This window comes from Anoplopoma fimbria, chromosome 12, assembly GCF_027596085.1.
Source record: "Anoplopoma fimbria isolate UVic2021 breed Golden Eagle Sablefish chromosome 12, Afim_UVic_2022, whole genome shotgun sequence".
NCBI classification, from domain to species: domain Eukaryota; kingdom Metazoa; phylum Chordata; class Actinopteri; order Perciformes; family Anoplopomatidae; genus Anoplopoma; species Anoplopoma fimbria.
The window spans coordinates 6,367,495-6,381,385 of NC_072460.1; the positions used below are offsets into that span (position 1 = coordinate 6,367,495).

General features: G+C 40.6%; 1 protein-coding gene across 1 annotated transcript; it reads left to right on the plus strand.

Annotated features, from left to right (window-relative positions):
* The first annotated feature begins 1,339 nt into the window (after positions 1 to 1,339).
* Positions 1,340 to 11,661, plus strand: si:ch211-220i18.4 (SRSF protein kinase 3). The gene is made up of 12 exons (XM_054608631.1): positions 1,340 to 1,389; positions 2,958 to 3,049; positions 4,346 to 4,454; positions 5,347 to 5,434; positions 5,669 to 5,756; positions 6,624 to 6,730; positions 6,834 to 6,996; positions 7,256 to 7,332; positions 9,801 to 9,908; positions 11,025 to 11,094; positions 11,250 to 11,342; positions 11,477 to 11,661. Exons 1-12 carry the CDS (start codon positions 1,340 to 1,342, stop codon positions 11,659 to 11,661), a joined length of 1,230 nt encoding a protein of 409 aa, XP_054464606.1.
* The last annotated feature ends 2,230 nt before the right edge of the window (positions 11,662 to 13,891 follow it).

Genomic DNA, 13,891 nt, shown 5'->3' on the forward strand with positions numbered 1-13,891 from the left:
GTCCGAGTACTGAAGAGGGCTGTGATAACGTGTGATCTGATGATCTCATGTGAGGTGGAGAGGCCCTCAGTGTCTGAAAGGTGAAGGACAAGCGTTCCTCATATTTAAGTTCTCGCACATATACACATAGTGTGCTTTTATTACCCAGCAGCCCTTCGGCTCTGCCGTATCAGCCTTGCATCTCGTGCCATGTCAAAAAGAGGAGTGTTAACAGAGCGGCGCTCAGCGACAGAGAGCAGAGAATCACGCTTCGGGATGTGGAAAGTTTTCTGACCCACACACACACTCACACACTCACACTTATAGCAGTGAACTCATCTATTTATATTTTCGACCATCTTCTTTTAAAAGGAAAAACAACTCCATTGATAGTTTTGCAATGTGTGAGCTTTAAAAGTAGAGTACATCTTCTATTATTAAGCAGTAAAGGGCTTTGTGGTGAACTCCTGATTGTCAATCATGTTCAACTTTACCGTCTTTCAGAGGCTGTAGCAGGCTCAGTTTTAGAGCTGGAGTGATTGTAAATTACGCTCCGAAGTTGGGCTAAAAACTGGCATGGCAACATTGACATTCGCAGTTTTTAGCACGCAGTATAAATGTGTAAATGTGTTCTTTTAAAAACGTCAACAATGTGTCTCTGGTAAAGAGGGTTGGAGTAGAAAAAAACAAAACACACAGATTAACACCTGGGATCAAGCATTCTCAATGCCAATGTCTAATGCCGAAAGACGTAGATAAGAAAAAGATGGAAGCCCAATTAAAAAAACAAAACAGAAGCTCCTCAGCTGACCTTCGTTCTCATATTTTCATTGTGATAATTGATATTGTTGGGGGACGGGGATCCCATTCTCAAGCCCACGGGTTTTGCAATGTGTGATCTCCGTGGCCCAAAGGTTAAAATCCCCTTGAGACAGGGATGGGTTGGGGGGGGGGATTCAGCAGCTGTCACTCCCATTCCTCATCTTTTAGCCCCTCTGATCTCCGTTGTGGCTTTCCCACAGTAGCAGACAGAGAGAAACGGAGGCTTAGAGATCCAGAAAGAGACAAACAGTCAGAACAGGAGTGAGTGGAGGACATAAATAACAGAGTGAAGCAGGTAAAGGCCTGGCAGGCAGTTGGATTAGGAATCTGCAGGGGGAGGACTTCCATGTTTGGACCTTGCTGACTGGTGCCTCCCCCCCATACTTCTCAGCTGCCCAACTGTTTTCAAGTGGTTCAACGTGAAGGTGCTGCAGTTTCACTTGCAAGATTTGACCTTCTGCAGGCTTCAGACATTCACCACTTTTTGTATTTAAATGAACCAGCTCTTTTGATCTGGCTGTATCTGCTGGACAGCACCATGCAGAGGAGTCCGTGCTCCACGAACAAAGCTGCTCAGCAGAATCACACGTAAGTATGGGACTTCTCTCATCTGGGATACTTTAGAAAAAAAAACCATTTCCTAATTCTACTTGCAACTGGATTATTTATCCGTGGACAGTGTGTGTTTTAAACCTGAAACACACAACTTGACAAAATGCAACTTGGCTGGTCAACATTTTTATCCCCCATGGCAACAGCAATGCAGTGGAGCAGTTAAGTTTAGCAACGCACAAATAAAGCATGCCGGCATTATTTTAGACAACACAGAGGTGACTTAAAGCTGCAGTTGGTAACTTTAACGAAAATAACTTTATTGTCTTATTGTCACTATATCCTGACAGTAATACATGAGACAGAAAATCTGTGAATAAAATCAGGCCTCTCCGTTCTGATTGGTTGTTTTTCTATTGGCGAGGTGGAATTTGGCAAATGCTTTTAGGAGCACTTAAAAAAAAGGCAGAGGAACTTGGTGTCTATGTATTGACAGTTTGAGCGTAGGGCTAGCCAATAATTCAATACGACAATTTATCGCATATCGTAATTAATTAATATATCAAGATATCTTGATACATAGTTACTTTGTCTAAATGTTAACATGCAGACACCAACTCAAATTTCTCAGAAGATTTGATGTAAAATAATAATTAGAAGATCGTTGTTTTGTTTTTTTCATCACACTTCACAATATCGGTTATTGAAATGCAATTTACAATTCAGTCAAATTCATTTTGCAAAAAAGTTCTTAGTTAATTAAGAAAATACTAAGTACTCAGTGCACAGGGGTATATGAAAATGGGCTTTACCATGTGATTATTTCATATAGACTATTCATGTATTAAGTGACCAGAAAACATACGATATCGTGATATATATTGTTATTGACATATGAAATAACCTATATGGGAATAGAGGGTTTTGGTCATACCGCCAAGCTCTATTTGAGTAAATATGACGAAAAGTTATTTTTTATTAAAGTTACCAACTGTAACTTTCAATGTAAGTTTAGTGTTTCAGACAGAATATGAAAGTGTCACAAGTCTTACACATCTTGCAGGGAAAACATAAGAAAGCCATCAATCGATGACGTTAGAAAAATTCTAACTTGTGTGGTAGATAAGATAAGATAAGATAATCCTTTATTAGTCCCGCAGCGGGTAAACCCCAGAACAAGGGGGCAATACCGCACACCAAACTCTACTACATGTCCCTCCTGCCACACAGAAACCTGACCCGTGCTCAGTATTCTCAGACATGACGTGACCCCAACCTTCGCTACAGTGGATACCCAAAGCAGCTGGGATGGAGAGTTATCAGGTTGCGTGAACACACACTGCAAAATAATTTACAGTTGAGTCAGAAATAGTGTAACTTCCGATGCCCAGTGTCCCCTCTCTGCCAGGTGGTGGGACAAGTTTCCATGGCAAGCTGGTCCATGTGGAAACTCTAAAAGTAGTTCAACTCTCCCAGCTGCCCCCAGCAACTCGACCCTGACAAACATACTGTATGCAGAGGATGCCCCTGTATTATGCAGTAATACAGGAGAATACTATGGAATCAAGTTTTTACATGACGTGTGTGTTTTTGTTTGTTTGTAGGTCGTCAAATAACTTTGAGGCCCTAGGATGCCACGAGCAGCTCGATCCAAAGGACGGCCAGGACTCTGAGGACCCAGGAGAATACTGTTATGGTACATCAGAGCCTCTTAACTCGCTCCATCATCTGCTGATGCACTCATTCACCGCTACCAATGTCACAACACTTTTATCATAAGCCCCTCCATCAGTTCAGAGCAGCCCGAGTTGTTCATACAGTATATTGCTTCAAATAAGATAAGCCTGTCAAGATTTGTAAAAGAAATAATCTTTGATTCTGATTGGCTTGAAGTCTTTGTGGACCATCAATATCAGCTCAAAATTTCGTAGAAATGTATTCAAAATGTGTTGAGATATTTCAGTCTGCAGCAGTGGTGGACTGACTCCCTCGAGCGAAGGCCCTCACATGGCTGAAAAATCCCATAGCAGAGTATGGGCTGTTCACTTTTTACCCGACCCGGCCGCAAGAAAAATAATTGTTATTGTATGTTTCTGCTAATAACAGTATGGGTTGAATGTCGACTAACTGAACCAAAGCCTTGCATTACCCTTGCAAAAAACCTACAGTGCCAAATGGTTAACGGTGTGAAACTATTGGTTGGGTTTAGGTGACAAAACTACTTGGTTACAGCTGGGAAAAACATTATGGTTTGTTGTTTGAAATGATAACGTTACGTAACAACCGGAATTTTTTTAGAATTTTTTCAATTGCTACATAAAATGAAATAATGTAAAAAAACGTAAAACCACTGTTTTCCTTTAGTTTCATGTGGGACACGAACAGTGGTTCCCTTGGTGAAAGTCCTGTGTTTACAACCCACTCGCCAACCCGCCCTTTGTGGACTTCCTTTAATTGTTATTATACCACGTAACTCCCAATAACCGTCGCTCAATGCACTTCATTCCTCGTTCTGACCAAAAACGCCCACAATCAACGTATCCGTAATTTCTTGCCAGTTGTGCAGGTCTCTGCGTGTCCCTCTTAAAAGCCGATAAACTGCTGAGTATGTGATACCACAAATCCCTGACAGTAATAAATCATACGCCACCATGTATATATATGTGTTCACTCTGAATAGAAATAGAGATTCAATTTCAAGTGCTCTTGCCGACGTCCAAGACGTTTGTGTCTTCTGGTTGAAAGGGAACTGATAAAAGCTTATGCATCATAATGTTTCAGTGTCCCGCTGGGAGATTTAACTGTATTACTCACTGCAGACATGTTATAGCTTAGAGGAAGTTGTAAAGCCAGAAATAGCTGTCATCCCACATTTTTGTCCCCTCTCTCTAAGCTTTTGAGACACCAGATGAAAACTGTGTACTGTAAGATAAAAAGGTTTCACATTTCAGTCATGGAATAATAAGGATTTCTCTGTTTTTTATCTCCTCAGGTGGGTACCACCCTGTCCAGATAGGCAACACCTTCAACAGAAGATACCAGGTGCTTTCTAAGCTCGGCTGGGGCTTTTACTCCACTGTGTGGCTGTGTTTGGACCTCAGGTATTGGTTTATATTTTTAGTTTTTAAAAGACAAGACCCTTCTTGACAGTATTAGTACTTTCTTTGGATCATCCTTTTGACATAAAAAATGTAATTTAACAACAATCCAATGTGACATTAGATCTGAAATTAGCAATTTATTGTCAACATAAAAATTCAGACTATTTCAGCCGTTTTCTGTTTTGAAAAAGAAATGCAAGCTCAGCCATTTCAGCCATCCTGGCTATTTTATTTACTCCATTTCCTGTTTTGTTTTTTGAACTTGCGGTTGCTATTGCTAGTTATAGTACACTCATTGGATCACACAGCCTACTGTATGTTTATCAAAGCTGTGAACTAATGTCCACATGTATGAGGAGGTTATAACACCTGACACCACTACGTCCACTACACATACCAGTTGTTACCTACAAAGTTAACTAGTTCTTTCTACGTCGGAAAATTGCTCTTTCTGGGTCTGCAAGCTGATTCATAAATATGAATTGAGGTACAATTTGCGACAACTGCGTAATATGTAACAACTCTTTTTTTGGATGAAGAAATTTTGAATTGACACCCTCTTTAAACAGCCACATTCAGACAACTTTTGTTTTTATTTCATAGTGTTATAAACGCATATTAAAACACATACACAGACACATTTTGATTTATCACCATGTCTAAACTTGAATAAATATATGTGTATAATTACATAACCAGACCCTTATTTCAACCTCACCGCCCCCTCTATTTAAAATGTTGAATTTAAAATGTTGAACTTCTCTTTTTCGTCTGATTATCATAAATAATGAAGATAACAAAATGCATGTTGCACAGCTTTCATGGATTGGGCAGAGAGCAGGATTCTGTCCTGTTTCGTAAAACCGATCTGATCCACCATCTGTGTCAGCAGGCTCGGTCGGCGCGTTGCTGTAAAGGTGCTGAAGAGCGGCGCTGGCTTCACCGAGGCAGGACAGGACGAACTCGCCCTCCTACGATGCGTCAGTGTTCCTCCTCTCTAAAATGTCCTACTATATCTGTCAAAAGCTATTTCACATTTTCACATATGGGTTTGGAATTTTCTTCACTTATCGGCCATCTCCCTTTTCCACCTTTATCTCAACACTTACTATTCAAAAAAAAACATTCCCTCTCTATTCCTTTGTCCTCTTCATTGTTTGATTCATCTCCCTTCTTCCTCTCACCGCTCCCCCTCCTCCTCTCCGTTTAATCAGGCTAGCGGTCCTATGAGCAGGCATCCCTCCAGTCGAAGGATCGTTCAGCTGCTGGATGAGTTCAAGCTGGCCGGGGTCAACGGGGTCCGTATCCTTTTTATAGACAACCATTTCTTTGGCGTCCATTGTAAACCGGGCTGAAGAGCTTCTGTCTCTAAAAGAGCCAGTAAAAAGCCTCTGTCAAATGGTTAGTGTCAATATATCAACTTTACACAAACATGTATATGATTTATGTTGCAATAAATGGATAAAATCTATGATCAGAGTGTTCCTGACTGAGTTATCAAACTCAAACAGACCGACTCTTTCACAGATGTAAACAACAGATCGCACTATTTCGCCTAACTGAAAACATTATTGTATGGCATCCATAGAGTGCATGTAAGAAGTGGACATAGTCATCGTGACGTCAACCATTTGTTTGTGGACTGCCATTTGAAGCCTTGAGTTCAGCCACTCTGCCGTCGCCATCTTGGATTACGGCCGTAGCCATGTTGTTTTTTTGCAACCGATAGACAAGTTGGAATGCAGAGGAGGGATGTAGAGATGCAGTATACGGCTCTGGTAGTGGCAGTGACCTGTCAATCACAGTAAGCCCGCCCTAAAGCGCACCCTGCTTTATGGTCTATTTGACTCTAAATTGACCATAATTTACAAAATGAACATCATGCTGTATTAAAGAAGACTTGAAACTACAGATTGAGACCATAAACTCATGTTTACAATGTTTACTGAGGGAATAATTAAAGTTAGAAGTAGAGTCATTTTCTCATAGACTTCTATACAATTCTGTGTAGTCGCCCCCTGCTTGTCAGTAAAGAGAATGCACATTTTTAAGACACTTCCGCATTGGCTTCACTCTTCAGAACCGGAGTTTACCACCTGATTGCATCATACAGTAAATGCTGCTAACCAATAGCTTACATGTAAACATCCTTAAATACCTGCTGGTCAGACTTGTGCCTGGTGCTGGAGCTGCTGGGGCCTGACCTGAGAAGCTGGCAGCTGTGTTTTGGGAGTCCTGGACTGACGCGGCCTTCGGTCAAACAAATACTCACTCAGGTAATTCTCGTCTCTTTGATCCTGATGACGTCAGAGTTTAGAAAAAAAAGGGTTCAGGTACTGGTTGTATGGAAAGGGAACATCATGTTTGCGTTGTCTCTAGGTTCTTCAGGGCCTGGACTACCTCCACACTCGGTGTAAAATCATCCACACGGACATCAAGCCCGAGAACATCCTGCTGTGTCTGGAGGAGCAGTCCCACAAAGTACCAGCAGGGGACAGCAGCACCTCCTCTGTACTGACTGGGAAAGAGACCAAGTCCACAGGCACATTTTTTTCTTTTTATACAGATGCTGGAGATTGTTTAAGAGTGAAGTCTCAAGGCTGGACTGTCTGAGCGATGAGGAGGCAAACTTCTGTGTCTGCTCTGTACACACATTTTCTAAATGTTAGGGGTCAACAGACAGGTTGTACTGATATCTAAACTAAGAAATAAAAAAAAATGCTGTGATGTATCAAATCCAAAATATAATCTTGGATAGAATAGGATGTTAAAATATGATTTCTTGTTTTTTTTTCTTCCAGAAAAGGAGCATGTGAAGCCGTATAGTTTAAAGGAAATTAAAGTGAAGATTGCTGACCTGGGCAGCTCTTGCTGGGTGGTCAGTAGTTGCTATTTTACACACAGTCATTACAGAGTTCCACATAACACATTAGCCAAGTGCTACATTTTTTCTAATTTAGTATATTTATTTTTGTCATTATCATTGTCTCAGGCCGGTGCAGGCAGATGTTTTCAGCTAAAAAATAAATTAAAAAAACACTGCACGCTACCTTCTCCACAGCCGATAAACAAAGTGAGAGATTAGCTCGTAAACATAGTTGAGTAAACAGAAGTTAAGGAGTCTGAGGAGCTGGTGGAGACCAAAAACAGAGCTTAAAGAGAGAACCAGAGAAACACAACTCCACGTGAATGCTCAGCCTGGTGTCACTTGCATATACAGCGGGTAAAATAAGTATTGAACACGTCATCATTTTTCTCGGTAAATATATTTCTAAAGGCGCTATTGACATGAAAATTTCACCGGATGCCGGTAACAACCCAAGTAATCCATACATACAAAGAAAACCAAACAAATAAGTTCAGAAATTAAGTTATGTGTAATAAAATGGAATGACACAGGGAAAAAGTATTGAACACGCTTACTGAAATTTATTTAATACTTGGTACAAAAGCCTTTGTTGGTAATGACAGCTTCAAGACGCCTCCTGTATGGAGAAACTAGTCGCATGCATTGCTCAGGTGTGATTTTGGCCCATTCTTCCACACAAACAGTCTTCAAATATTGAAGGTTCCGTGGGCCTCTTCTATGAACTCTGATCTTCAGTTCTTTCCATGGATTTTCTATTGGATTCAAGTCAAGTGATTGGCTGGGCCATTCTAGCACCTTTATTTTCTTTCTCTGAAACCAATTGAGAGTTTCCTTGGCTGTGTGTTTGGGATCATTGTCTTGCTGAAATGTCCACCCTCGTTTCATCTTCATCATCCTGGTAGATGGCAGCAGATTTTTATCCTTCCTTCAATTATATGAAGTTTGCCAGTGCCGTATGCTGAAAAACAGCCCCACACCATGATGTTCCCACCTCCAAACTTCACTGTTGGTATGGTGTTTTTGGGGTGATGTGCAGTGCCATTTGACCTCCAAACATGGTGTGTATTATGGCATCCAAAGAGTTCAATTTTGGTCTCATCTGACCAGACTATATTCTCCCAGTATTTCACAGGCTAAATGTTGTGCAGCAAACTTTAAACGAGCTTCAACATGCTTTTTCTTCAGCAATGGAGTCTTGCGTGGTGAGCGTGCATACAGGCCACGGCGGTTGAGTGCATTACTTATTGTTTTCTTTGAAACAATTGTACCTGCTAATTCCAGGTCTTTCTGAAGCTCTCCAGAAGTGGTCCTTGGCTCTTGGACAACTCTTATGATAATTTCTTTCACTCCTCTGTCACTCATCTTGCGAGGAGCACCTGGTCGTGGCCGGTTTATGGTGAAATTATATTCTTTCCACTTCCGGATTATGGCCCCAACAGTGCTCACTGGAACATTCAGAAGTTTAGAAATCCTTCTGTAACCAATGCCATCAGTATGTTTTGCAACAATAAGGTTGCGAAGGTCTTGAGAGAGCTCTTTGCTTTTACCCATCATGAGATGTTTCTTGTGGGACACCTTGGTACTGAGACACCTTTTTATAGGCCATCAGTTGGGACTGAACCAGCTGATATTCATTTGCACTGACAAGGGCCAGGATTGCTTTCTAATTACTGATAGATTTCAGCTGGTGTCTTGGCTTTCCATGCCTTTTTGCACCTCCCTTTCTTCATGTGTTCAATACTTTTTCCCTGTATCATTCCATTACACATAACTTAATTTCTGAACTTATTTGTTTGGTTTTCTTTGTATGTATGGATTACTTGGGTTGTTACCAGCAACTGCGCTCTGAAACCCAATGTAAACCCATCTCTACATTTTTAGACTCTCGGAGCAAAGGACGTACTAAAACGGGCAAGAAAGTCATTTAAGGCACCCAGGAGGGGTCAAACAAACACAGGACTTTTAGTCGGCCGTTGTTTGTGTCCCGTGATAAACCAAATATTGAGTTAGTTTTACGTTATGTCGCGTTACACCACGTCACTGAGTCACATGACGTTATAAATTTATCTTAAGTTACTTAACAAACATACATATTTTTACCCAAACCATGATCTTTTTTCTAACTCTAACCAAGTATTTTGTTGCCTAAAGCTACGAGCAACGCGTTGCAAAGTTAACCAAGCGAAACTTCTGCGTGAAGATACTATAGATTCTGTCCAAGCGACAAATTATGGCAACGAGGCTGATCATGATCATGCTAATGTTTGCTCCAACTGCTGGTTGTTTAAAAAAGCAACTGTTTGCTAACAAGTTTGCCATGTACTTAAAATGTAATGTCAGTGTTGAGTTAACAACTTGCTTCCACTGACCCCACAAAACAATTGTTATCGCATGTTTAACAGTCAAAAACATAACACATAACACTTAAAAATTTAAATGTTCTTGTCTGCTATGTCTGTCTCTCTTTCTTGGACCAGTACAAACATTTCTGTGAGGAGATCCAGACCCGACAGTATCGCTCACTGGAGGTTTTACTGGGATCTGAGTATGGTCCTCCTGCTGACATCTGGAGTGTCGCCTGCATGGTGAGGGAAAAACCATACGATATTAAGGTTTCACTGTGTGACATATTAAAACCCGCAACTCCGTAGGAATATTAGTTTGTGGAAAACTTCATACAGATTTCTCTCAAAGTTCACTCACTGTATCTTTGGGATTTCCACTAGAATTTTGCATAAAGTTCTGCGAGTTTCAACAAAGCTTGTCTCCATAGCTTCTAGTGACTGTCCCACCAGTGGGTCACTGGGGTGTTAATCTTTATAAACAGATTCTGCATTAATCTAGTCAAACAAGATTTAGTATTGTGTAAAGTTCATTCAGGTTCATCCTTTGAGAATTATAAAGGTCTGTACTAAGGTATGTGCCAATCCATCTAGTGGGTGCAGAGATGTTTCACAACTCTGACCTGCTAGTGGGTGCACATGTTGAGTGGATCACCAAATATCATGGCAATCCATCCAACTGTTGTTGAGAGATTCTTGGTAGCCATGCCATTGATTCAACGAAAACACCAATAGTCCGGAAAAGGTCCCATTGGACTGAAAGCCCAGCCAGTTATCTGGAAATCAAACTTCTGTTGTTCTGAAGGCCCATTGCTCGGAAGAATACACGCTCATGGCGAAGTCATGATCCGCCCTACTCTGCCTCTGATTGGATTACCCTGATTTTTAAACCCAAACTGAACTAATCTCACGCCTCATGCCTAAACCTAACCAACCCAAACAACGAAGGCAACAAGTACTAAGAGGCAGAGTGGTTGGTAATGCCTTTGCTAGGAGGAATTCAATCTAATGACATTTTAATGAAGTCAGAATAATAAGACATATGCTTCTGTTTGTTGCAGGAGGAGTGTGTATTTTGGGAGCAATTGGCATTTGGGACAATTTTTTTTACGAGTATGGGCTTCTGGACAAATGGGCTTTAGGTTGAATTGGACATTTTTTGGACTATTGGGGTTTCGGAATAATGGGCCTTCGAAACTATGGTCAGACCCCCCGTCAGGCTGCTAGCATGCCTAAATAAACCTATAGCCCAACCTTTCTGATTCAGACTGTAGCAGTGTGCCAGTCAATGTGGTTGAGATTGAGGCGCTCACTTGACCACACATCTCACCCTTTTCATTTTCTCTTACGTTCTCTCAGGCCTTTGAATTGGTCACTGGAGACTCCCTGTTTGAACCCAAAGCTGGCGACTCCATTTCCCTTGAGGAAGGTACATTTAGTTCAGTGTGCTGACGCTGCCAGAAGCGTGACAAACATTGACACAGGATTAAATGAGATTAGACTGTGGCTACATTGTAAGCGTTGATGCAGTGTATGCTGATGTGACCCGTATATGTGTGTGTCCGTTCTCTCCGTCCACTTCAGACCACATAGCCCAGATCATTGAGCTGCTTGCTAAAATCCCACCAGCTGTCGCCTTGTCGGGTAAATATTCTGCAGAGTACTTCAACCGCAGAGGTAAGTCCACAACTTCATTTTCATCTATGTTTTGTTGTATTATAATTATTATTTTTATTGATATCATTCCAGTAAATCATCTAAAATTGCTACTTGTGAGCTTCCTCCTCTAATAATGGTTGCATGTCACACAGGTGACCTGCGTCGCGTCGGCCCGCTGAGGCTCTGGAGCCTCTACGATGTTCTGGTGGAGAAATACCACTTCCTGTTGGAGGAGGCCACTGGATTCTCAGACTTCCTTCTCCGCATGTTGGACTACCATCCGGAGAGGAGGGCCACTGCTGCACAGTGCCTCCGCCACCCTTGGCTGACCTCCTGATAGCCTCCTAGCGGCCCCCACAGCCATTGTCTTCCATCTGCTGTCCTCGTGGGCCAGACGCCGTCAGCAGCACGGCCTGGCCGACTTACGAACATTTACCAGCCACAAACTCAAACTGTGAGACGTTCGATTTGTGATTTCCTGTAGAATGTGGTGTTTCCCCCATTCAGCCCCAGATAAAGAGTAGGATGCTCTTCCCCACTGGAGGGAGCCTTATTATGCACTTTACGCTGCTAAGGCTACATTCTTTTTTTTTTTTGTCATAGATCATAGATCATCTCTAGTGTAGCTACTGTAAGTCTGACTGCCAGACCTTTGTGTCCTACAAGTAGCCACATAGAATGATTTTCCATCGTTTCTTGCTGCACTGACAGGCCTGGCACTCTAGACAGTGAGAAATTGTCAATTTTATGCAAACTTTGAATGCAGTTATTAATCAGTGCGATTAAATGCGAGGGATTAACTTTTTTTAAGTATACATTTCATAATCTTTTATATTGTATGTACATTAGAACTAGGATTGGTAATCTTGAGAAACTAGCACAAGTATGCTGGATTAAAAAGCCCAGAGTTGCCAACTCTTTTCCAAGGAAAGTCACCATGTTGGGAGTCCGTCCCTTCAGGCCACCCAAATAATGCGAGTAAACAGGGTTGTTTTTAGTACTCACATCTTATTATTAACATGCGTTATATAAAGGGAATTTCAACAAATAAAACAAAAAATGTTTAAGAAGAATATTCTCGACTCCATCTTTAAAGTTGCTTTTATTTTATTTTACTTTTTGTACATTGTAATGAACAGCCAGATCAATTGCAGTGCGAATGTGCACTAAGTTTCTTTATCTATATAGCCAGAAAAATTTCACATTTGACAAAAAGGGTTTCAGTCTTTGTACAATATACCACTCATATAACACTATTGAAATAAGAAAACTTCATTGAAAAGACAATTGAATCATGACCATAAACTAATTCGGGAAACTTTATCTCAAACTGCTTTTTTCAAATTTATAAAGTGCCAATTTGTATTCCATAAAGTACAACTCCAATAATGTTTATGTTGCTCTATGACTGCTCGATGTGTAAACAGACAACAGTTTGCAAACAAGTTTGCAATATATACTTGATGAGGTGATTTTATGTCAATGTTTTCAGACAGTTCTGAAGCAGTGGGCGAAGCATTACACTTGACCAAAACCAAGAAGGGAATAAACAAAGAAATCCCAAAAAGTTTAAGAATAGATTATCTTGTCAACTTGGTAAAACATATATTGACTATTTTACTATTTGAAATAAACCAACTTAAATTGTGTTTTAACTTTTTGTTTTGTATTCGTTAGTTTAAAGGCAACAATTATTTAGAACATGCTTGCTTTATTGTGGTTCAGGTTTTTTAAATACTCAATATTGCAGTAGCTTTCTCAGTAATGTCATTCTGTCTTACTATCCTATTATAACAGGCATTCATACATTCATACACGTTCAGACTATGGGTAACATCAACTCCTTTTTTACTATAACAGTTCTTCTCATTCCACTTTCATGCACAACCTAGTTGCCAGGAAAAATGTTGGCATGCCACAGGACACGTTGAATGTCGTCTCTGAACCATAAACACATTTCATATCAGCCTCTTATCACAGTTGTAGAAATGCACCACACCCCTACGTTAAAGTTGTGAAGCTTTTTGTTAGGTTTAGGCAACAAAACTACTTGGTTAGGGTTAGCAAAAACATCATGGTTTGTGTTAAAATGATGACGTAACAACGTAATGTAACAGCAGTAACACCAGTATTTACCGACCACCTTCAGTGGACTTTCTTACGTAACGTTACTTACGTAACAAGCATGACTAAACATTTACTTTTGGTTTCACGCGGGACACGAACAGCGGTCTCCTGGGTGAAAGCACTGTGTTTGTGTGATACAGATTCAAATAATAGATAGAGATAAGATGATAATCATGTTAAACTTGATATGTATAAACTGTGACCACTGTTTGTTATGCAATACTGTATTGTACCTATGTAAATTACTACCAAAGACACCACTTAGAAGACATAACTGCATATTACATTGTTAAATGCAACAAACAAGATTGAAATCAAACTATGGTGACCTGACCTTTATCTGGGGATGATACCCCCTCTTTCATTCTCTTTGGTTCCAGTACCTTAAGCATCAAATTGTGATTTGACTTGTCCCTGTTAACACTTCTTTGAAAAATATC